Source organism: Centroberyx affinis, unplaced genomic scaffold (assembly GCF_046629955.1).
Source record: "Centroberyx affinis isolate AG114_WGS23_722 - 3 ecotype Tasmania unplaced genomic scaffold, CSIRO-AGI_Caff_v1 ptg003487l_1, whole genome shotgun sequence".
Lineage (NCBI taxonomy): Eukaryota > Metazoa > Chordata > Actinopteri > Beryciformes > Berycidae > Centroberyx > Centroberyx affinis.
The window spans coordinates 213984-239144 of NW_027281444.1; the positions used below are offsets into that span (position 1 = coordinate 213984).

Sequence of the window (25161 nt, forward strand, 5' to 3'; positions counted from 1 at the left end):
GTGGATTGGTGTGATGCTCACCACCTTAATGTGAATGTGAAAAAAACTGAGGAGATGATATTCGACCCAAAGTCAATTGGTGACCACAGTCCAGTACTCATTCACTATGTACCCATAAATCAGGTTCCTTCATATACATATCTTGGTGTCCACATTGACAGTTCGCTCACATGGCATGTTCATGTTGAAAACCTTTGTTCTAGGCTACAACAGAGGATGTACTTTTTTGAGAAGGCTTAGACTCTATGGTGTAAATATTAAACTTATGTTCTTGTTTTATCAAATGATTTTAGAGAGTGTAATTCGATATGGCATCCAAGTATGGTATGGTAACCTGTCAGCACAGTTAAAGTCTAAGCTCGCACGTCTCATCTAAACGGCCATGAAGATCAAAAGAAAGGGAAAAAAGAACATCACTATCTTCAGGGAGGCACAGAAGATTCTGAAAGACCCAACACACATCCTGAACCCAGAATTCGAGGTGTTGCCCTCAGGCTGATGGTTCAGGATGCCAAATTGCAGACTGAACCGGTTCCAAGAATTCATTTATTCCATCCTCCATCAAGATATTAAATAGCAACAAGTAGGAGTACTATATTATTTTATTATTTTAAAGAACCACAGGTTGATTATACCTGGTTTTATTATTTGAAACTATTGTCTTTTTTATTACCTTTTATTATTTTAAAGAACTACTGTCTCACACTCAACATGTGAATTGAAGCACGTTTTGCATGAGTTTGTATGTATGATCTATGTACTTGCATGCATGTGCATTGTGATGTTGTTGACAAATGTGTTGCGTGATGCAGTGGCTAGGAGCCCAAGACAAGTTTCCCTGTGGGACAATAAAGTATATCTTATCTTATCTTATCTTATCTTATCTTATCTTATCTTATCTTATCTTATCTTATCTTATACACTGACAAACGCACAACAGGACTGTAAATAATGTAGAGATTTGGATATGCAAGGACTTGATTTATTACAGACAGCTCTGGATCACTTGGCCTAAGTTGAAGACATCAGTAAAATCTCATCTCAAATGTTCAGAAATCAGCTTATTGTTCATCTTGGTACTCTGTCATTGTATTTGTCATTCTATTTATTCTGCCACAGTTTTTAGCAGCTATATTCTCACATGGAGCAGCCAGTTCTAGCCCAAACTTATTATTCATGTCTTCCCCATTGTTTCCCTCCATTGAGCCTCAGACACAACTATAAATCAGTGGCCTGCACTCTGTGATCTAAAACCCCTCCTATGAATCACTTTTGGCTCTCTGGTAGGAAACCGTTGGCTAGCTCACAATGTTCTGATGTAATTGTTATGTTATTTGCTTCCAGAGAAGCATACAGTCTGTTATGTATGCATGTGGCATGATTTCTACCAACTACCAGTTCTCAGGACTAGCTTTGCTTATCAGTGTATCTTGCTTGAATTTTATTTGGCCCAGTTACTTGAAGATTATTTTTATGGTAACTTAATATTATTGGACAGCATAGTGGAGGTTGGCCGAAATGCAATACAGGTCATGAGCTGAATGCAAATGCACAGCGTCACAACTACGTGGCATGCGTTTTAGTCCATTGCACTGTGGGATGGCCCCAGGCCCAGATACTTCAGAATCTGGTCTGTGTGAGGAAATGTAGGACAAGCCTAGACAGCTACGCCTAGGAGTGTCTATGAAAGAGTAGTGTTGGGACCCAAGTGCTACCGGAGTCCTTCCCTCCGAACCACGTCACATTCTGGGTCACAATGTCTTCCTCTTCCTCTCATGCTCCCTCTTTTTCATGCACACTTACTTCCATGCGCACTCCACCTCTCTCATGTCGTCATACGTGGTTGACATCATACAAATCATACAACAAAAACCAGTGCTGCATGGTTTGATTCTGCCCAGTAGTATGTCACGACTCTCTCAGCCCATCTTTCCCTCCTCCCTCTATCTTTCTATTTTCTTCTCCTTGCTTTCTCTCTTTGGCTCCTGTCTCCTCCCCTCTCCCTCCCTCTTTGTCTTTCTCCCTCAAGCGCTGTCAGCTCAGGGATTCTCTCTCAGTTCACTTCTTATTTAGGTTAGATGTACTCAAGTGTTATTGCCTGCTCCTTTGCTCTGCAGTGGGATTTAAAGGCACAGATTCTGCCCCTGCTACCCAGACCATTTTACACTCTTTGGTTTGCAATTAGATCCTTGACCGGTGTTGGCCTGAGAGATCCAGGCCAAGTCATCTTTAGATCTACTAGAATTGTGATGAATTACGTGCAGGATTCATTCAGTCATGGGAACACCTTGGAAAACTCGAAAGGTTTTGAGTGAAAATTTAAAAGTCAAGCTTTCTTACCTGTAATCCAAGTACACACTTCCTTGCTACATGTTCCTGATGAAAACATTCATACCGTATTGTAACTAGGGCTGAACGATTTTGAAAAAATATCTAATTGCGATTATTTTGACTGATATTGCAATTGCGATATGATTTGCGATATTAGAGGGAATGATACTTTTTACATCATTATTCTCATTTTCATTGAAAAACGTATTAAAATGATTATGGTGTGATTTTTGCGGATTTTCTTAAGTCTGTAGAATATGATGTGTAGGCCAGGACATCTCTGCAACATGACAATATTTCATTTAAAATGGTATTTTGACACACATTTCGCCTTTAACAAATATTGCGCCTCCTGCGATTTGAAAATTGCTGTAGGCCATATTGCGATTTCGATAAAAGTTTGATTAATTGTTCAGCCCTAATTGTAACATAGAGACAATCCTCTACTGTTCATATAAATATTTCTTCAAGCCTATATTGTGGAAGTAGTTATTGAGAAGTCATATATGATAGATGTGTAAAAAGTGTGTGCAACTGTTTCCCTGCAGCAAGATGATGCAGTACTGAAATATTGAGGTTTAGTGATTACAGTATTGCATTTGTGGAAGTGGTTTCACGTCTGTTTGGAATGATATGAGTGTATTTGGTGTACATTAAGGGTATGTGTGTGTGTATGTGTGTGTGTGTACGCGCGTGTTTTGTTTTTTGGATTTGTGGCTTATCACACATCCCAGCTGTTCCAGAATGCATTGTTCTTTGCACAGGCAGGATTAAGCAGCATTTCAAGGGAGAACAAAAGTGAGACAAGAATGGGATTTTGAAAACAAAATTTCAAGCAGGCAACAACACAACATGTGTCCAATATGTCCAATTAGAATGAGAGTCAAAATTGTAAATGTAAATGAGCAGGGGACATCACCCTGCCTGCAGCAATCAACCCGCTCCTTTTCTCACTTCAAGTTTTCCTGGATTTACCTCCAACTAGGGTGTGTGTTTGTTTAGTGTGAGTAGTGCTCTAGGTGTGTGTGTGTGTATACAGTTGGCTGTAACTGCTGCTGTAGTTCTATTGACTCAGTAAACATTCTGAATAGAATCTTGCTTCCTTCCATGAAAAATGGAGCGCCATCAGTCATACTCACTGTCACTTTTAATGACTTTTTTCAGGGCCTTATTGTGCACAAATTGGATTGGATCTTAGAATGATAGACAGCTAAAGCGGGTCTGTTGCCCTAATCCGACATTAGCTAGCAGTGATTGACTGACAGTGTTGTGTATAGCGGTGGTAAACAGGCTGTGTGTTTGGCCCAGAGAGACGTTAACGGCTCCCTGGCTTGGCTCCCTTGGGACGGGGACTGGGTGGGGCCCCTCCCTCTCCAGCACAGGCTATGGTGGTGTGACCAGGAGGAGCATGGGAAGGAGGGACAGAGGGAGGGAGGGAGTTTGTCTGTTTGTACTATGTGAGTTGGAGTGAAACCTTACTCTCTGTTTGTTTCTCTGCAGGTGAGACAGGCTGCTCCAACCAAGGCTTCTGGATGTGGTGTGTCCTGCGGCTCAGGTGAAAGGTAAGCTGAGCTCTCACCTGCTGGTCTACACTTTAATGGTCTTAATAATGCACCAGCTCGGTTAAATGGGCTAGATATCTACTTTAGGTTAAGTTAATCAAATGGTTTGCGTATGCAAACCATTTGCACCTGCGGTAATTCCAGGCTGTGACGCCTCACGTGTAGATTTCGTACATGGGTGTGCTTGTTTTATTTTTGGGCCTGTTGTCTCACAGGTGTCAGTCCACTTTCAGTGTGACATGGATGCAAAAGCACATTGGTACCCCATCTTGCCAAGAGGGGTGACTCACTTTTCGAGCAGGACAGAGAAATAGGGCATGTCCCTCAAGGTGTGTAGTACATTTACTTTCTATTTGTGCCAGGTTTTTATTGAACTTGAAGTGCATTTCCCTTCTGCAGCTATTTGGATCACGGAAATCAGTTAGGGCAGTAATGCTCACGTTGGTGCTCCTTTGATGACCACGTTTCCACGTGACTGATTGTGTGTCAGTGTTGCAAAGTTGGAACAGAATGCGGCCGAGAAAGTAGAGAACCAATTTGACAGAACTGAGATCTGCAGAGCACAGGGTGTGTCACATGCATTTGGCCTAGAAGGGAGTGAGTGTTTGGGGTTGCACAAGGACAGCTGGCTACAGAATGATACTTCAGAGATATGCAAAGCCCTAAAACAGGCAGTTTGCCTGGAGTACATGTTCTTCTTTCATACAGGAGTAGAGAATGTGTAATGACTAGTTACTATTTCTTTTTTACAGTCTCCCATCATTACTACAGTGGGTATTTTGGTCTCTCCTGGATGGAGAGTATTCCAGGTTCTTGGTCCATGTTGGTTAGTTGTATAAACAGTGCTGGAGACAGCCAGCTGTTCAACACATCTGCTTTTTGGGTCTAAAGATGGAAACCAGGTGTTCATATAACACTAGTGAGCAGACTCATTCAAATGAAAGCCTACTTACAATAAAAATGTTCCTGTTGGTGTGATGGAATCATAATAATAGTAAAGCCAGGGACATTGCATGTGTTTTTGGTGTCTCAGCTCTGTCCTGGTTAGGTCAATGAGAGATTTTGCTTTGCTATTCCTCACGGCCCTAAGATGGTAGCAGGTTATAACTCTACTGTGGTCGTTGTGAGAAAGCACCACTTGCCCGCTCATATCAGTCAGGAAGTGTTTACATTCAGCTTTGCCCTGGCTGTTTATCTTGGCATGTGAAGCAGTACGATCTGTTATGAGGTTTAACAGCAAATTACACATTAACCAGGCAAGATCAACCTGTACCCGACAGCTCACACCCAGGCTACTATTGTCTCATTTTTGTCTGTGTTAACGCACACACCCACGCAGATTCTCTGATTTACTACGGTGTTGCGTTCCCTTAGTGTGGAGCTGAGATAAGGGTTATAAATACTTGGGCGACTGACTTTAGTTACATAGTAGTGCTGGGCGATGTGACCTGAAATCCATATCATGATATATTTTCACATTTACCTCAATTACAATAAATTAAATGATAATTTGTTTATATTTTGTTTACACCACTAAGGGACTCAAAGGGTCGCCAAAGACATCAAGTTTCACATTCTGGTCACAGCTTTAAATTAAAGGAACAAACACACTGGAGGAATACATTTAATGAACATGCTGACGTGGAAAATTGGGTCAGTAAAAGATATGTGGTGTCGGTTTCATTACATTTTCGGTATTCATAGTTCCCATGATGTCACATGCATTTCCTACCAATATGGTGCTTTACAATACACACAGCTCATTGGCTGTGTTTGTCATTTGATTGCAATCACTTGTTAATTTATTACAATCACCTGTTATTTTCCTACCAAGATGGCCGTGTGGTGATGTAACAGAATACGATGAATACTGCCCACCCCTATTCCATAGTACTGCTTATCGGTCCTGCCTTCCATTTATAATGCTCAATATTATGCACACAGTGTCCATCTACTGGACATATTGGAGTTCATAATGTTCATACACTTTGGGTCAACAGATGGAAGATGGCTTAATTTCTGTCCACATGTCCAATCTATCACGTCAGCACTGAATCACCCTGGCTTTGTTTGCCTTAATCACCCCATAGCAACAGTTTGAAGTTACTGCTGAGCTCGTGATTTGGTTTACAAAAGTGCAGAGAGTAGAGAATTGTCCTTATTCTATATCTTAATAACACCACCGGCTCAACTTACACCTTTCTTTAACTGAATGAAAAAGGTGCTGTGAGGTGCTCGCTGAAAATCACACACTTCACTTTATCTCTTGCTCTTTGTCTCACACATCTGATGGACTTCATTCTTGTTTTCTGTCACACTTCTGATTTAACTTCTCTCTCTGTTACAGTGAGGTCTGACGGTCCTATGAAATGTTAAAATGTGGTCTTTCTGATGAATAGGCAGCCAACCAATGGGGAGTGGAGAGTCTGGGTTCACTGCTGAGTAAATTTCAAAGACTAACTACACCCATGGCTGGCTGTAGAGAGCAGGGTGGATGGAAATATTGAAACTGGGGTTAATGGTGGAACTGCTCTCCTTTCCATATTTAATCAGTCCTAATTCTTATCATTTGATCTACAAGCTACTTGATTTAGCATTGCATAGCCTGGACAGTTTAAGATGCAGGGAGAGGAATAATACAAGGTTATGTATGGGTTGTCCTCTGAATTAGCATAAGCCTATATTTTGTAGCTGAATGTTAGCTTAGCGCCTGAAACACTAGTCATGTGTTTAGGGTTAGGAGTCTGACCTTGGAATAATAAAGCCAAAGGAAAAGTACATGCAAGATGGATGTCAGGCAGAATAAATCTAGGATAAGTGCTAAATTAACACTATATTTGTTACTAATAATGCTAAATAGCTTCTGCACTGGGTATTGTAGAACTCCATTCACAGAAAACATAGAGTAGCCTATTCTGCGGTCCCTTTTGATCAGCAAAGCAAAGTGTAAATTAATGAGCTCAACACTGAGGCAGCCAGAGTGAGATTTATGTTTATTCATTGTGTTTCTGATGGTTGGAGAGCAGCTTTATCCTACTGTGTGTTTGATCTGAGAGCCTCTCTGTGTATCAGTGATATGAGGAAACCAATCAGGTCTGTTCTGTTCCTTCTGAAACAGCATAATGACAGCAAAAATAGCACACCATTTCATATACGTGGGCCTCTGCAGTAACAATGAACGATGCTGATTTTAGTCCAGACTTTATCTTAAAGATAATTCTGGTTATTTTCAACCTGGGCCTTATTTGCCTAGTTTTGCCAACATGACGATTGATTGTTAAAAATTTTGTCACTTACTTCACTGTAGACCTTTATGTACCTCCAGTTCACCAGCAAAGTAAACAAGGAAGCATGTGAGCAACATTAGAAAAGTATCAAATAGACTATTATAACTGAAATGTTGTGATAATTGTTTGATCACAGCTATTTAAAGATGTGTAACTGCAGTGTGACTTTATTGTGTTGAAATGATGTGTTTTAAGCAGTTTTTGGGTTCAGCTGTTGGAGATTGCTTTGGCCCTCTTGGTGTGTGTTAGAGAGCGCTAGAGCAGCGCTCCTGCCAAACTGGAGGAATGTTAAGCTCTACAGTGATGTAAGTGATGAAATTTTGAACACAATCGATCGTCATGGAAAACAAAACTGGAAAATAGGGTTGAAAATAACTGGAATTATCCTTTAACTCCTGAAGTCCTAGTTGTGCTCTTCCTCATCCTGGCTATATTTGGCCCTGTACACGCCCGGTGCTGTAGCATCTGCAGGGGAGCCCTTACTGTATGTTGATAAGATCCATCTCCTCTCTCTCTCTCCTTATATTGAGTTGCAGGTCTGTTTATTTGATTAGCACTCAAAGGCTGCTGGCCAAGATAAGCCTGTGTATCTGTCAGTGAAAAGCCTGTGAGCTGCTGCCAGCTTCTATTAAAATGTCTGTCAGAAATAGGATGGATGAAGGGAGAGAAAGGGGGAAGGTGGACAACAACGAAAGAGGGAGGATGGACGGGCTGCGAGAGGTGTGTATGTTCACCAAAACCGCATTGATTGCTACCTAATTAATACTGGTGGACAGCAGGTGAACAAAGGGAAGGTGTGGGCCAGTGGTAAGGCAATGGACAGACACAGCCAGAGTGATCCCTTGATGAGGTGACGGTCACTAAATTTACCCAGTGTAGAGCACAGTCCATAAAGTCCGTCCTAATGCAAGTCAGGCAGGCATTTTAATATTATTTGTACTTATAATTATTGTTCAGTTAACAGGGAAGTAAATATTCCAAGTAGGCAAATCTTGCTTACCATATTCCAGTTGACCCTAGATTTTTTAGGCAGATCATTATCATATCTGTCACAACAGTGCTTGTTGCTGTGTATTTTTGATAAGGATTAACCATCAGACAAGAATGAGCTGGTCTGATAACTGCCTTGACAGGAGCGTAACTGGAGCACAGTGGCTGTTTAGCCATTGGATCTATAGAGAAATCCTAGCCCCATTGCATCGCGTTTATTTAGCCCGTGGGCTGGCTTGTGACATGACTATCAAATGACTACTTGGACAAAGGGCTGAACTTGCACTCTTAGTGGGGATGACCCAATTACTTTCCACTACTTCTTTAAAAAATCATGAGAGAGCCTTGTTGTTGCAGTATCCATTTGTCTGGCTGTGTGTGAGAGCGTCCGGAAGTCCAATAAGGCTGTGGTAAGCCAGCCTTCCTTTTGGGTGTTTTTAATGGCGTTTCTTCTTTCCCAGATAAGAAAGGCTGGCAGTTTACAGCAGTGCCCCGAGGTCAGCTTCTCTCTCACAGTCCCTCCCTCTGAAGAGCAGTTGGAGGAGCCTCCATGCTGAGATCAGAGGTGGGAGGAGGGCAGCTGCTCATGGCTCTAACTACTAGGCTATCTAAGTTCTCTGAAGATGATCTCAGCTCCGTTCTTGAAAGACAAGGGTAGATTGGAAAAATAATAAATGAAAGCTTCTTGATGACAAGCCTGACAGTCAGCTGGTTAGTTGGAATGAAGCCTTGTAATAGGGTGGATGGACCTCATATTTTTTTTACCTTATCTAAAAAAAAAAATGCTCAAGATAAGATTGGAATCAAGCCAGATGAAAACTGTACTCCTTTAGACGATGTCTCAAGATGAAACTGATGTTGTAAAATCCCCATGAAACTCTGACCTGCTTGCTTTTATATGAAAACATGTAAGTGTCTAACTTACAAAACATTTGTGTTTATAGCTGCAGTATTTATTCAGTTTTCTAAATACCCACAAAGTATTTTGGCTAATAACCAGCTCATTGGCTGATTGGCAGGCAGAATCAGCAGGTGTGGGTTGACTGTCCCTCCTGATAAAGGGCGTAATTTTTCAAGGTTGTCAGTGAGCAGGCCCAAATAATTTTTTGCAAATGAAAGTAAAATGACCTCTGCACAGCTTGGGCTTCTTCTAGGTTCTGGCAAAGTACAAGAGAAGACCAAATAATATTTTATTTTAGAAAAGATGAAAAACAGTCATGGTTCTCTCATCTTTGGCAAGTGGTCATGGTTTAAGTGGGATAATACACTCTGAGGTGTGTTTTTAAACAATTTTAATGGGCTCCATGCAGGATGCCACCCTCTGCTTCCCATTGGGTGGCTCTTAGCTTGAGCATCATTCATTCCTGTCATTTAGCAGACACCTTGTCATCTATTATCCCTGGATTAATGACCCTGCTTCTGTCCAGTCAGGATAGGCAGCCTACAGGACTCTGCTGGCAGAAAACCCCCGCACCTTCTTTCTTTGCAGCAGACAGACAGAAGAGCCCTGCCCTCACCACACTCGCTCCCCTGGGGCCCATACTTTACACAGCCCATAGCCTGTGCCGGCTTAATCAGACACAGGCTCATTTTCTCTTTCTTTTTTTCTGTCTCTCTCGCTATCTCTCCTTCTCTGCAGCCTCCACAGCTTATTATTCCCTTTTCCGCCACGGAGGTTTTCAGCTCTATAAAAAGGCCTTGTCATGATGTAACAGGGCCTTTAAATCGCCGCAGAGACTGGAAATGGAGCAAGAGAGAGAGTCTAATTTGCATAGCCCTTATATATAATTCAGAGTGCAATGCGATAACTAAAATTGGCTGATGCATTGATTTTTTTCTTGCTTCAACTTTTTCAGCCTTGAGAGTGGAAATGGAAGAGTGGCATTTAGAGCTGAAGGAAGGGTAGATATGGCACGAGGCTGCCTTTGCATGAACAAAGACTTTGTTCTTCTGCGTGAGGTCCAACTTGAATCTTTTTGTGAGACTCTTCATTTTAGTAGAGGTAGTGACACGACACGCTGTTGACTGCTGAGCCGCTCCACTGGGGATTAAGTGCTTGCTCAACGGCACTTTGTCAGGAGTTGATTTGGGTGGAGAGGAAGTTACTCATTCACCTCTCCCAAACATATTTTACCAGCCAGTGCAGATATTCAGAGACGCAACTTTGGTGTTCGAAGCCCGCTTCCCAATGGCAGTTGAGAAAAAAAGTCTAAAGCAAGGCTCTTTTTCACGCTACATTTAAGCTATCACTTTGAGTGTCATCACAGTGCCCCTCCTCCAGTATTTGTCCTCCCATCCCACTGCTCGTCAATCCTTCCATCCATCTCTTCCCATCATTAGTGATGCCTGATGTGGAGCTGCTCTAACTGACTGTGTGCTATGCTGAATGAATGACCCCTGACCCCTGAAACCTTGTGGGTCAGCGTTCAGTTCAACGTTCAGCTACATAGACAATCACCACCAACTTTCTCAGGAAGCATTTAACTCTTCTGAAACTGATGGACTCAGACATGGACTTTGTTTAACTTTTGCTGAATATGTTGTCTGAGCCATTTGTTTTCTGGTTAAAAGAGAATCAAACTTTAGGCGAAGTAGGTTAGTGGAGGAACATTTGTATGTCTTCTGCCGGCCAGTCTGTTTTCTAATCTCTCAGTCATTCCAAAAGAAAACATCCAGTTCAAATGAAGTACAAAAAGCCTACAGTGGGTGTACTTCACCTTTTCGTCGCAGCTGAAGTGAAATTGAACTAAGTGGAAAGCGGAACTTTTCATAGTTCTTTGCCTTTTAACAGTGATGAGTCGTACTAAGGTCAGTACAGAAAGGGAAGTGTTGCATAAAGCTTTTCTTGTTAGTGATTCTGGCATCGTGGCTCACTCCAATGAAACACCCAGGTGCATTATTGGTAAAGTATTCAGGGTTTTTCCTGGCTCAAAAAGAGGCTTAAGTTGTGCCTAAGCACAGCCGGTCTGGCTTTATCATTGCGGCTAACTTAACACCCAAACTCCTGTGGTTCCAATTTTATTCTTTTATAGACACCAGTTTTGGCATAGACTAACATAACAGCTAGGGCTGGACCCGAATATTCGACTATTCGGATATTTGTTCGTTGGGTAGGTATTCGGTTTTCAATTTTGGGAATCGGATATTCGTTTTTTTAAATGTAATTTTATATGTAATCCGTAAACCGGTTGCCATTGACGCTGCGAAGCAGTTTCTTTTTTTTTCTTACTTGCATTCAAATGTCAGTCACATTTGCTGATCGCCATGGTGGCACAGAGAAAAAAGTACGACCTGAAATTCAAGCTGTCAGTTGTCAAATTTGCTGAACAAAACTCAGGAGAAGCAGTAGGAAGCAGCAGCAAGACATTTCTCTGTTGATCTTTTTTTTTTAATCTTTTTTCTAAGGTAGGCTACCGGTATTTTGATACCTCTCTCTCTCTCTCTCTCTCTCTCTCTCTCTCTCTCTCTCAATTCAATTCAATTCAATGTGCTTTATTGGCATGAAAGTTCACAGACAATATTGCCAAAGCATCAAGATGAATATCAGTCTAGGTGTGTGTGTGTGTGTGTGTGTGTGTGTGTGTGTGTGTGTGTGTGTGTGTGTGTGTGTGTGTGTGTGTGTGTGTGTGTGTGTGTGTGTGTGTGTGTGTGTGTGTGTGTGTGTGTGTGTGTGTGTGTGTGTGAGTGTGAGAGAGAGTCAGTGCCTGGACAGAGGAACTGGGTTGCTGCGTGTTCAGCTCCCGTACCCAGAGCCTCCATCACAGAGTGAGGATCAGTAAACTATGTGAAGGAATTAATGTTTGTTGGTAACAAGGGTTACACACATTTTATATGCAGTACACAATAACATTCAAAGAGAAAAATATCAAATAAGGGTTTCAAGATATAGAGAGATTAAGATTATGTTAATAAAAAAGAAAAGAAAAAGGACATAAATAAATGATTAAATAAATAAAATAAAAGTGTATTGGTCACTCACTTCTCTCTCTCTCTCTCTCTCTCTCTCTGGCTATTAATTGAAGTTATATGTATGTTTTCAGCGCTGTGTTTTTGTGAGGAGGAACTGTGACTGTGTGTGAACTTTGTCGGGTGAACTGTTACCCGTGTATGGAAAGCCAAGCAGTTTGAAGGTGCGTGACTCTTCACGCACGCACGCACACACACACACACACGCTGCGGCCGAAGCTTCGAATATTCGCTGTTGATTACTACCGAAGCTCCGAAGCCCAAAAAATGGTATTCGGGACAGCCCTAATAACAGCATCCTAGTTGAGAAATTCCTTAGCTTTATGAATCCAATTTAATTCATTTTTCCATGGTTGAGAGGACCAGGACAGGTCAGTATGAATTCATCACTTAATGTGTTTGTCTTTTTAAGTGCCTGGGTTCTCTTAATTTGATTCCATGAAAAACGATTGCCATGATTAACACAATTTTTGGATTGAATCAATTGTCATTATGCTAATAATGCTGATAAATCAGACATGTACAGAATCTTTCCCGTGTTTCTTTAGACTTATTTGGGAAACAATAAATGAATAATAAAAAATTGTAAGTTTAGAACATACAATAAACAACAAACAAAATTCTTCATCTGGATAATTAGAACATACAATAAATGAACAAGTCCCTCAGCTGTGTAACTAGAACATAAAAAAACCCAACTTACTCAGGGATACATGTACATAGAGCAGTGCTTAGTGACTTTAATCAGTTTTATTATGTTGAACATAAAAGTAATGGAATCATTTATTTTCAGGAAAGCTTGTGGTCGACACTGATGTTGTAGCCGTTGTTGTGTGTCAGATTGGTCAGTGCAGCTGAGTAGTGGTAGCTTGCCACTGGCTAGAAAGATGTCTGCCTGTAACTGCCTGTTACTTCCGACATTACCTCAGCTTTTTGCCATCATTCACCACTCGTGCCTTCAAACGTTGAAATGTCAGAAATTGTTCGCTTCTTGTTATACATAACACAACTTCTACACTTTGACTCACTTCACCTGCCACCTGTGGCTCCAACTGCTTCTTCCTGTCTCTACTGATAGAATGACAAGTGCCCTCCGTTGGTGGAAGACTTTATCGTATTAATAATCCACTCTTAAATAGGCTTTTATTCAAACGCAATTTCCGAGCCGATTTAAATTTAATTTTCACAATTTTCCTTAGGTGGCTCAAAACTACCTTGGCCTACCCAAGATTTTACAGTGCTGGAAAAACTCTGCTCTTAAGACTAGGCTAAGTCTGGCTCGCACCCAGAATTGAAGTTGTCTGTGTGTGTTTGTGTCTGTGTCTGTGTGTAGGCCTGTATGTGCACGCATGCATGCGTGTATCTGCTTGTTGGTGCGCATACACCTGCAGCAAGTACTGTCAGATCTGTGTCTCTAAAGCTGCAAGGTACATTCCATTGATGGTGACACAATCCTGAATAGTGTGAAAGTGGCACTATACTTTGAGTGTCCTTGATGCTCAGAGAGAAAGAACAGCATGAAAATGGAAGTGAGAGAGGGTGCGTGTCAGTACCAGTTAAAGTCATGGCTGCAGCCTCTCAAGGTACAATAATGACTCATTCCTATTAGGCTAGGTAACCGTGTGTGACACTGAAATCACAGTGCACCACACAATCATAAGCTCCTCTGACACTTTTGCAGTTCAGTCTGAGTGGCTGTTGGTTATAATTAATTGGCTAAGTAAACACAGCCTTATGATTGTGTGGTCCTGTCTTCCATGTCCATGGCAGTATGTGAGTGTGTGTGTGTACCCGTGCATGTGTGTGTCACACTCATGTGTTTATGCATGCGCGTGTGTGTAAACAAAAGGGCCATGATTGGCAGCACCCCCGGGCCCAGTGCCATGGGCTCAGCTGGGCTAGGCCTGCTTAAAGCTGGCCCTCATGGACAGCCATCCCTGGCCTGGATCCAGCTGTACAGACAGCCAACTGGCTTGTTCCATCTACCTGGTCAGACATGGTTCCAGTGCATGGCTCTGGACCTCTTTTCATTTGAAATCCCCTCTGTGAAAATGACTATGAACTGAAGCGCTGAACATTTTAGAGATTCACAATGGCACAGCCTCAAGTCATCCAAAAGAAATAAGTGCTCTGCTTTTTATCTTAGTCTTTTCCTAGCTAGTGTTGTTACATTACTGCAGCTGTATAGTGTATAATTTAAAAATAGATGTCAGTGAGTAAAGCAGGTCTGTGGATAGTAATGACCCACAGGGAATGGACTGTCTTGTGGGTGGTTGTTCCTGGAATAATATTGGACTCTGCTGCCTTGAAAGGTGGATCATAATAACAAGCACAGCAGTTTTACAGGATTGACTAGATGGCACTCAGTAGAGTGCATACCTCTGCCAACGCAATGCAAGATATGACAGTTCCACATGTCAGATTTTCACCAAAAGTTAATAATTTCTTCCATGCCCCATTACCAACTTGTTTCACGACTGTACCTGAAATGAGACACAAAATATGCCTTTTCAAAGCCACTTTCAAGCATTTTAGCCAATTATCGCAACTATATCTGTTCAGTGGCCATTAGGGCTGCCCTTCGGCCACATTTTGGAAAAATTGGCAGGGCGGTATGTCTAAACTGGAAATGAGCTCTCCAGTGCCCCATGTTGTTTGATTGGGTGAATAATGTATGGTTTGCCTCTTCGTATTTCTGCTGATAGGCACACAAAGTTTGATGGTGTTATGGTGAATCTGTTTGGAAGGTACATGCCTTTTTGTGAGAAGCCACAGCCACCACCACACCCCCTTTGGCCAACTGGTATGAAAAGTTAGTCACATCTTCTTACTTCCCAATGACCAACCTTTCAACAAAGTTTTGTGCAAATCCGTTCATAACTTTTTGAGATATCTTGCTAACAGACAAACAGACTGAATGGGGCGAAAACATAACTCCGTTGACGGAGGTAAATATGGGTTTTGAAAGGTGGTTTCTGGTGGTCTAACTGAGCTTGAATTTTCAGAGCTTACCCCAAACCAACCTCTGAGCTCATTTCCCACCCTCCCTGTGGGGAATTTTAGGTCTCATTTTCTGTCTGTGTTTACTTTGTTATTTCCCCTTCCCATCTGACAGAAGCCTCTGTGCTTAGAAACAGGCTGTGTGTACCAAGGGCAGGGAGTGAGCTCCTGCCAGTCTGACCTGAGACACAGAGACCGGTGGAGGCATTCTGCCCAATTAGCCTTCAATAGGCTGCCACCGCTGTGTCCCTGGATGTCTTTGATAGAGGGAGGGGGAACACAAGGAGACAGACCTGCAGCCTCACTGATTACTGTCATCCATCTCTCCCCAGCTGGCTTGTGATCAGAGAGCTTCTTCTCTTTTAGAATAGGAACAAGTATTACCTGGACAAGCTTATGTTTTTATGTGTGCATGCCTGTGTGTGTATGTGTTCACAGATGTGATTATTGAGTTATTAAATGCAACTGACCTGTGGAGTTTGGGTGGTCAGTTGGGTAGAGGGAAATGGGAAAAATAGATGAGGTGATGCGATGAGAGGCAGTGTGGTGATGTTGCTGCAGCATTAGGGAGGGGCATGCTGGGTGGAACAGGATGGAAATAGTGGGTTGCAGAGGGGCAGTGAAGGGTGAGAGGTGATATGGAGGTCTGCAAGGCTACACAGGGGGTTAGGGTTTAGCGTGTCTGGCTACAGTTAGGCAGAGAGAGAGAGAGCGATGGGGGCAGGACAGGAAGGACCGCTGCAGTCCCACAGAACAGGGGGTTTCCTATTTTAAGTGAGATCAAAGCCGAAGTCTGGCTGCAAGGCATTTTCTCCATGTGAGTTCCCAAAAATACACCTGCACCCCTAGCGGGGCCCAGAATAGAGCAGGCAAACCACACAACCTCCCACAGTCCGTCACAAAATTAGCCTCCTGTGTCACTGTGTTTTTTATGCAGTAAAAATATGTAACAGTAGGACTAGTTCTGCTTTCACTGTGTTCTTTTAGAAAGAACAACATTACCCCATGCTTCTCCTTCAGTTTCTGAGCAATAGTTTAATTTTTATTGGGTATGACAGTAGATTCTATTGCAGAAACAATGAAGGCATCTGGACAGGCGGACAGGCGTTACTAGGACGGACAGTATCAGTTTGAGCAGTCTGCAGCAACAGTAGAAGGGCCAGTTTTTGGAATGCACTGAACATGAGCAAATGGAAGAACAAATGTCTGCAAATATAGCTCTCTTGGTGTGTGTGTGCGTGTGTGTGTGCTTGTGTTGGATGTCAGCATTGGTCTCCTGCGTGTGTGTGTGTGTGTGTGTGTTAATTCAGTTGAGACTAGTTACTGTACCCACTGTAGCATTTCAATAAGCTGTCTGTCTATGTTGCTGTGCACATTGTGGATGCACAGACTTGGAAACAGTCCATTAGTGTGTTTGACTAGCCCCACCCCATGCAGAATCTAGGTCATATGGCCATCCATTAATCCTGTCGTCGTTGGAGTCGGAGGTTAGGGGGGTTGGGGGCGTTCGAGGGAGGGTAGATAGAGAGTGGTGGAAGGATGGAGAGAGTGTCTGGAGCCTGGCTCTGGACTTAATCTGTGCCATCATATTAGGAACAGCTGGCTTGGCGCTGGCTCTCAGTGTAGCAATTCCCCCACACTCTCATACATATGCTGGACACATACTGCAGTGCGTACATGTAAATATACACGTACACAGTCAAGGCCACACGCATGCTGGGTTGTCACTCATCCACTGTGTCACTCAATATCAGCCAGTGCTGACTGTCACCTTGATTGTGTATGTGTTTGTGTTGCAGCAGTGTTTATGTACTTATATTACTATACTGGTGGTTGGTTTAAATTGGTTTAAAGGCATACTATGCAGGATTTTACTGTTGAAAATATTTTAAATGACCACACGCTTCGCTGGACTGGCAATCTATATAAATACCCATGACTGCAGAGCCCCCCCCCCAGCCTGGGTTTATTATGTTTGGAGCATTTCTGGGCAGTAACCTTTTTCTGTGTTGGCGTTATGGTACGTTCAAGATGACTGGGAAACTTCCCACTTGGAATATCCTACTGTGTTTGAGGTGAGAACAGTTTTGATAAGTTGCGTTTGTTTGGCTGCTTTCAGAGATGTTATCCATCTCTTGCAAAAGCACATGAAGAGGAGAAAAAGCGCCTAAGGTGAGCATTTATTTTATGTTATTTTCATCTAGCCATATATAGGTTTGATTATGCCATACAACTGAAATTTGAAAGTCTGTTTAAAAGCTTAAAACACTTATTTTTTGTTCTGATCATTCACCGAACGCTGCCATGTTGACTTACGTTTACGGACATAAAATCCTGTAAAGTATGCCTTTTTAAGTTTTGGAACTTTGAAGTGAAGATCCTCTGTGCAGCCTCGCAGGCTTCCACATCACCTCTCACCCTTCACTGTCCCTCTGCAACCCCCATCTATGAAATGTTTCCACCCAGCATGCCCCTCCCTAATGCTGCAGCACCATCACCACACTGCCTCTCATCACCCCATTTATTTTTCCATCTCTCTCTATCCATTTGACCATCCAAACCCCTCTCCAAATAATGGCCCTTTGGATTGCCCTCAAATGTTAGGTTAAGGTTTAAAAATAGTGTTAACGGTAAGTAGGACTGGCCGATAATTCAATATTATCGTTTATCGTCTTTCAGTGGAATCATATCGTGATGATAACATATGATAACATATTTTGATATCGTGACACACATTTCTGCTGTCTAAATTGATGACAAGCAAATTTTACTTAAACTCTCATAAAATGAGGTATGGTAGGAATATTATTTGAAAATTTCTGTTTTGTTTGACACCACACCTAACATTACCATTCGGTTCAATGAGATGAACATTAATTTGATTATTTAACATGATTTTGCATACATGAACCATATCGTGATATATATTGATATTGAGAAAAATCCTTATGATTATCGTGATATTGATTTCAACCATATCGCCCAGCCCTAACGGTAAGCATGTATTGTAGTTTAGATTGCGTGTAGTCTAGGGATTACAAAATAAGAATATAGTCAATAGATGGCAACCACATGTATTATAAGTGTGTGTGCATGCATGCGTGTGTGTGTGCCCACCCACGTGTGTGTGTGTGTGTGTGTGTGTGTGCGCGCGTGTGTGTGCGTGTGTGTGTATGCGTGTGTGGCTGCAGTGAGACCTTGGGGGGAATGACAGCAGGGACAGAGGGTCAGAGGGTCAGCTGACAAACAAGACCCAATTTTTCATGTGGAATGTAGACTAATTCAGGGTACTTAAATGTGATATGACAGTTTCCTCCTTAAATAGCAATATTGTTGACAGATGTAAAGTTTCTCTATGATTTAGGATTAATGGGCACTGTGTAAAACAAACAGCAGGCTTCCTTTCAATGTGAGCTTTGCATTGAAAACAACTTAATGCTACTGCCAGAGCACAGCGTGATGCCATACTCCCTCCTGCTCCAATATGGGGTGTATGTGTGTTTGTGTGTTCAATCAATTCAGAAAACTCTCAGCCAACATCTCATATAGTGTTTCTGATTAGGATTTATGTAGAAGTCGAGGGCTGTGCATAGGGCAACTTGAATCTTAAAAAGCACTGTGGAAAGTTTCAGGACTTCATTGAACTACAGTACTACAATCTATGAGTTTTCCAACAGACCGAACCAAGGTCAACATCAGCCAGTGCATCTGCACCCCAGACTCGTATGGAGGCTAATACAGTGTGTCCCTGAGTGAGATTGAGATTGTATGCTAGTCAGATTAGTCAAGCATATTAACATTGCACAGGTTACAGCATGTCAACATGTTCCCTTCCAGACACCTCCCTCCGTCTCCCCTCCCTCCTCCTCCCATGTGGTCTAATGATTAATAAAAAGCAGCAGGCCCCATGTGACAAAAAGACAAGTGCTTACACCTCAACAGGGTAACTGTGGGACAAACCCTTTTATTGTGTTTTTTTCCTGTCCTCTTTACTCATAGTTCAAGGTTATTGTAGGATACAAGAATGTCTGTGTTATTGACTGGCCTGGTCCTGCTACTCCACTGTTATCTTTTCCACAGGTAGTCCTTTATAAGTCCATATCATTGGGTAAATATTAGCCTAGCGCCTGTGTAGCATGGTCATGGTGAATGAGGTTAATGTTAGCCCAGCCTGGCAGGCAGTAGGTGCAATGCTTTGCTCTGAGAGTGGTGAGAGTTGAGGTTTAGCACCATCGCAGGTTGTTTTTCTGTATTAATGAAAGGTCAGTGAAAGGGTAGAATGGCTGCTTAGTACAGAAATAGTGCGCACTTATGATTTGTCGTTTACTCTGGAGCAAGCATAGTACATAGCACTCTTAAACAAATGCAACCTACATTGGATAGGTTCATCTCACCTTTTCTCCTTTCTCAAGATATATAAACCCACGTGACTTCAAACGAACTGAGCAGCAGGTGACATTTTTTTTGGACAGATGCCCACCATAAGTGATATTTTCAAGTATGGACGTGTACAGTCTATTTCTGACTTGTTATCTGTATTTATCATTGCCAGGTTAACTGGTCCCAGCGGTATTTTTTGAATGTCCTTTCCTGTTGCTGATGTTCAGTCATGTGTTTCCCCCTTCAGTAGCACCTTCTCTGTTACACTGTGTGTCTACTGTTACTGCTGCAAAGGCCAACACTGCACTCCTTAAGCTCAGAGGATAGAGAAGCCCAATCTTGCTTTATTTGGCAATGAAAACACTTCAGTCTGTTTTCATTTGGGGTTTTAAATGTGTGCACGTGTCTCAAAGGTCACAGAGGAAGTTGACCTGTTGCCTGAAAAGTATCTCTCCAATGGGAAAGGGTCTGTGCTGCGTCAGTACCTTCTATTTTCAGCAAACACGGAGATTCACATTGCTTGCATCAAGGTGTTCTCGAAGTGCATCGATGCGAACAACAAGGAATGCCACATCTGCCAATATTTTCAGACATTTTTTGTCTATATTGGTGTGGCTGTGGGCTGGATCTAATTGCAGCACATTGCATAAGCTGACTTGAATCTAAAATAAATCCATGTAAGACCCAGGTTATTGGGGGAAATTGCGTTACTTGAAATGCTTAATGTGATAATCTGCTTAAAGTGATAATTTTCTTGATTTTTGCAACAGCTTTGGTGATAAACGTTCATCACTTTGGTGTTTTGCACTGCATTTCCCTGCGATCATTTGACGGCAGTGTCCCCAGTACTTGGAAGTCACTGGACAGACAGCAGCTCCCAAACCCCCAAAACAAACAAGGTTGGGCTGCTCTACTGAGAATAGAGAAGCGACTACAAATAACAAAACAAGTGACCATGTCTACAGAAACTGTAATATCTACACTATATAAATATATCCAGTGTTTTAGAAAATGTGATAACTGTTTACTTACATTATTACTGCATATCTATTACAATTGATATCGCTATTTATGAACTGGTTATAGGTGGAATCACTGTTGCATGATTATCAGTCGGCGATAGAGAGTAGCAAAACAGGCATTTTATCGAAAAATGTTGTGGATTATTACTTTAAATCAAACTATCACCTTAATTTGATGGTTCACAGTAACTAGAGTATTGCATGCATGCAGACAGTAGCACTAGTGAAACGGTGGACAAAGGCCAAGTTGCGTAAGATTGGCTTTGGTGAGCCAACTGATACACACTTCTATTTCCATAGAGGAAGGCTAGTGTTACTAGGCCCTCCCACAGACTGAAGCAACAGTAGTCAATCATTTAGTCTGATATTGTGTTACTGTGGCCCTTGGCTGAGCCTGGGAACCCCATGGCATTGAACACTCTCCAGCCAGCCAGCCGTCCTGCTCCTTCCTGAAACACCCACATTTGCTTCTTGTGCTGTGAAAGACACACACGCCCACGTACATGCACACAAGTACAAACATACACACATGCACGCAAGCAAGTACAAACAGACATACACGTGAGTGAGTGAATGAGTGAACAAATATGATCCTTTGCTTTTCTGTCAATCTACCAATCCCTGGTCTTAATGCATCCTAATGGTGCCTACACCGTAAAACGGCTTTGCACTGGCTTTTCCTATGGTGAGAGTGGTGGTGCCCACCTTGACGGTAGCGTTACCCATGGCAACATGCACCACTCAAGTTTGCCACCCAGCTGCTGTGCTCAAAGTTCAAATTATTTCAACTTTGACCGCATTTGCAACTGACCTTTCAAAGCGCCACCAATGAGATTGTAGCTTGTGACATAAACGTGACGTAAGCAGGCGATGTGAAGACGTGGAGTACCTCGAACCTCCTTGGGTATAACACCACACTGAAGACATATCACGATCTTGGGAGAAAAACTGTTGCATGGTGAAATGTCAGTTGTCAGACTGGCCTTCCGTGATGACGAATCAATTTGCAAACTTGTCTACCTGCGCTCAACTGTGCAGTGAGCGAGGCACAAGAACGCTGATCATGTGTAGGCAGGTTAATAGTGTTCCCAGCACCTACGCTGTAGTTAGACTGGTGACGAGTGTGTGTGTGTGTGTGTGTGTGTGTGTACATATGTGTGTGTGTGTGTAATGGGCGCTCAGTACTGCCTGCTCTGCCACTGCAGCTGGGATTCACTGGTTGGAGTGGTGAGTGTTTTCTCTCTCCTTCTACATCCTGTGTAATCCTCCCCTCAGTCTGCAGCAGCAAGGCAGGCACACACACACACACACACACACACAGTCACGTATGCTCGATAGACACACATCCACACACTCACTTCACGCACACATCCCTCAACACACATACTACCATGGACTCTCAGATACATCCAACTGACAGGCCCACACGTATGACACACACACGGATGCCACACCCATGCTAGTACTAGACTAAGTAACGTGCTCACACACACCCAGCAGACTCCCCGCCCTGCAGCTGTGAGGACCATCTATGATTGGTTTGTTCTGTCAGTCAGCATGTCTGCCCATGACATCTTGGCCCTCCCTGAGGCTGGCAGTAAGTGGTATTATTTTTGTGTGTGTGTGTGTGTGTGTGTGTCTCCATACAGTTTGTCAGTCCATTGTGTTTACTGCTGTGTAACACTAAAGCTACAAGCTCTTTTACATGCAGCCTGCACCCCACCCAGGGTTCAGCACTGTACTACACATGCACACACGCACTGCAGCAATGAAATGCTATTTATAGACCCAACCCAACGAGGACGAATAAGGCTTCTTTTTGGGAAGAAGGAATTTACCTTTCCTCTCTCTCTCATATCTCGGTCGCTCTTAGCTACGTCTCTGAAAGAACAAAGGAGCAGAGGGCGAGATGAAGAAGAGAACAGAAGAGATGGCAAGATCAGAAATGAGAAGGCAGTCAGGAGGTAGAGAGAATGAGTCACAGAGTCAGGGTAAGGAACAGAGAAAGCAGGGAGTGGTGTGTTGAGAAAGCAGGGAAGTGGGTACTTGTGAGTGTGTGTGTTTTACATATGTCTATTTGTATGGGAGGTTATAGTACATATTGTTAATCCACACCAAGCACTTAATACCTCCTATCACTGCTAGAATAATGCATGTCCGTACCATTTAAATCCTGCAACAGGCAACTGGCTTTCTCATAATGTATTGTCGTCTCTCTCACTCACACACACACACACACATACATGCACGCCCATATGCAGTGGTGTCCAGTAATGCTCTTGCACTGTCACTGACATACAGGAAATACTGTTGTCTGATACAAGGATTATAGGACTCCCTCAGCACTAGATGTGATTTCCAATTTCTCTAATGTGCTTTGTTGAAAGAGTAAGCCATTGTCTACCCATAGCTTACCATGAACCCTGGTACACCCTGATCACTGTGGTACACCCCGATCACTTAACAATATGTGCGCAGGACTTTGTAACATACGGTATTGACATCATGTAACAGTGTAGTCATGGTGGAATAATGTGGGAGAGTTTAAAAATGAATCGGTTTGTAAAAACAGTCCATGAATGAATTTTATGTAACACACTGTTCTTGGATGTTGCAGCTGAGGATTTGTAGGCGAGACTGCTGTGTAGGCTGGGAGTCAGAGGGTCTAGCCTACTATATGTGTTTCTGCTCGGAGAGAAAATGAAAAGGATTATATTGATCTGAGCAGAACACAGTGCGGCCAGACAGACCCAGGTGGTAACAGCAACGCTCCATTAACCTCAGCGTTTTTACTGTCAGCTCTGATCTCCAAAGATCAGCTCACCGCCCATTTGAATGAGCTTAATGATCTGTCTGGACACAGTCAGGACTCTCTGCAGATGTTAATACCAGGCTATGAATAGTTTGCACCCGTCAATAACTACAGAGCTCAGTGGAGGAGAAAACAAGGGACAAGGAGAGGGAAAGAACCGGAGGATTGAGGAAACAGTCAGAGCGCGACAAAGTGCTACGTCATTCTGTCTCCAGGGATCAAAGAAGAAAAACATCTCTCACTCATTAACAACAGACAGATGTGCAAAACGCTAACAGTCTTGGCACAGATTTGTGTGTGTGTGTGTGTGTGCGTGTGTGTGTGTGTGCGTGTGTGTGTGTGTGTTTGCAGGCACACGTGTGTATGCATGTGTGTTTGCTTATTGTGTACACATGTTTTTGTTAGCTTTGCGTGGAGATGGTGGCCTAAAAACGCAATCCATCCGCTCAGTGCTGTAAATACACAACAGCACATATTTTACCTTTGTAAACAACAACAACATGAAGCCACAGAACCACAGTGATCATGTGGAAATCTACAACGGCTGCATTTGACCCCACCTGTGTGCATGTGGAGTTTTGCGTCTCCCTAGTATGGTGGGACCCGGATGTCAAGGGTGTGACTGCAGACATCATTACTCTGGGTGAAGCAATTTGTGGGCCGAAGCCTGTCCCTCTGCCACCACAGAGCCTGGTGGTGCTAGCAGACGGAGAGGATGGGAGGGGGAGTGGGGGTAGGGCTGCCATGGACAGTGGCTCTGTCTGTGTGGACAGAGTGACTGTGAACTTGTGTGGAGAGGCTATCTGTCACATACGCGGACACTGTGCGGCCTGGATGGTCTGTCACTGCCACGTACAGTCCCATTATGTGGACAGGCTGACATATCCTCGTACAGTGGGTTTTTGTTAGTCTAGGAATGGAGAGAGAAAGAGGAGGGACCAGACGGATTGAAATATACGCAGGGAGACAGAAGGGAAGAAGGAGTTTGAGAGCTAGGAGTCAGAGACGCAGGGAGAGACAAAGAAGGAGATCAGATATATATAGAGAGGAGCTACTACAGAGAGGGGAGAGAGGATGGATCACTTCACTGAACTGTTTGTCCTCCTTGTAGGTAGAGTTTATGACTGCAGCGTTATGATCATCAAATTGATGTATCTTGAATTAACATTGACCTTGAAAAGGTCTTGAAAATAGGTTTTGTTCTAATCAAAATTTGTCTTTCTTCCATCCTTCCTTGTGTCTTTATTCCTCCATTTCCTCCTCCCCTTCCAAATCTTTCCTTCCTTCCTCTCTCTCTCCCTCCAGAGGACCAGCAGGTTGTCAGGATGAAGGAGGAGAATTTGTTCCATCGGAGGTTTTCTCTGTGCCCCAATGCCACCTCCCCGCCAAAAATTGACCCCCGCGCCCTCACCCGGAACCTGTCTTACGGAGGAGACAACGACCTCTACCACCTCAGCCCAGGTGAAACACCAAGAGGTCAAGGCTGACAAGCTAAGAACATAAAATAAGGATATGACACGCAAAATCTGATATTTCAGTGAAGCGTGCTAGTTGAAATCCACTGTCTGTGAAATGACAGTGTACTGTATTGTATGTATTCTGTACAGTTGTTTCTTGGTCTGTCATGTTTTTTATTGTCTGTTACGGTATAATTGTATGTGACTGTGTGTTGTGTGTTCCCACCAGGCAGTGAGACGGACAGGAATGGTCTCTCCATGCTGAGTAATGAGCTCAGCCCCGCCCAATCGCCGAGCAGCAAGGTAAGAACACAGTTCCTGATTGGGCCGCTCCTTAACAATCCAATCTTATTG

The 25161-nt window shown here is 43.0% G+C and overlaps 1 protein-coding gene across 1 annotated transcript in view; it reads left to right on the plus strand.

Moving 5' to 3' along the window:
* Positions 1–25161, plus strand: part of osbpl5 (oxysterol binding protein-like 5) — a 51686-nt gene that overhangs the window by 8671 nt on the left and 17854 nt on the right. The window contains exons 2-4 of the mRNA XM_071539671.1: positions 3832–3893; positions 24656–24811; positions 25037–25110. Coding sequence (XP_071395772.1) covers positions 24676–24811; positions 25037–25110 — 210 coding nt within the window. The 5' untranslated portion in view covers positions 3832–3893; positions 24656–24675. The remainder of the gene's footprint in view (positions 1–3831; positions 3894–24655; positions 24812–25036; positions 25111–25161) is intronic.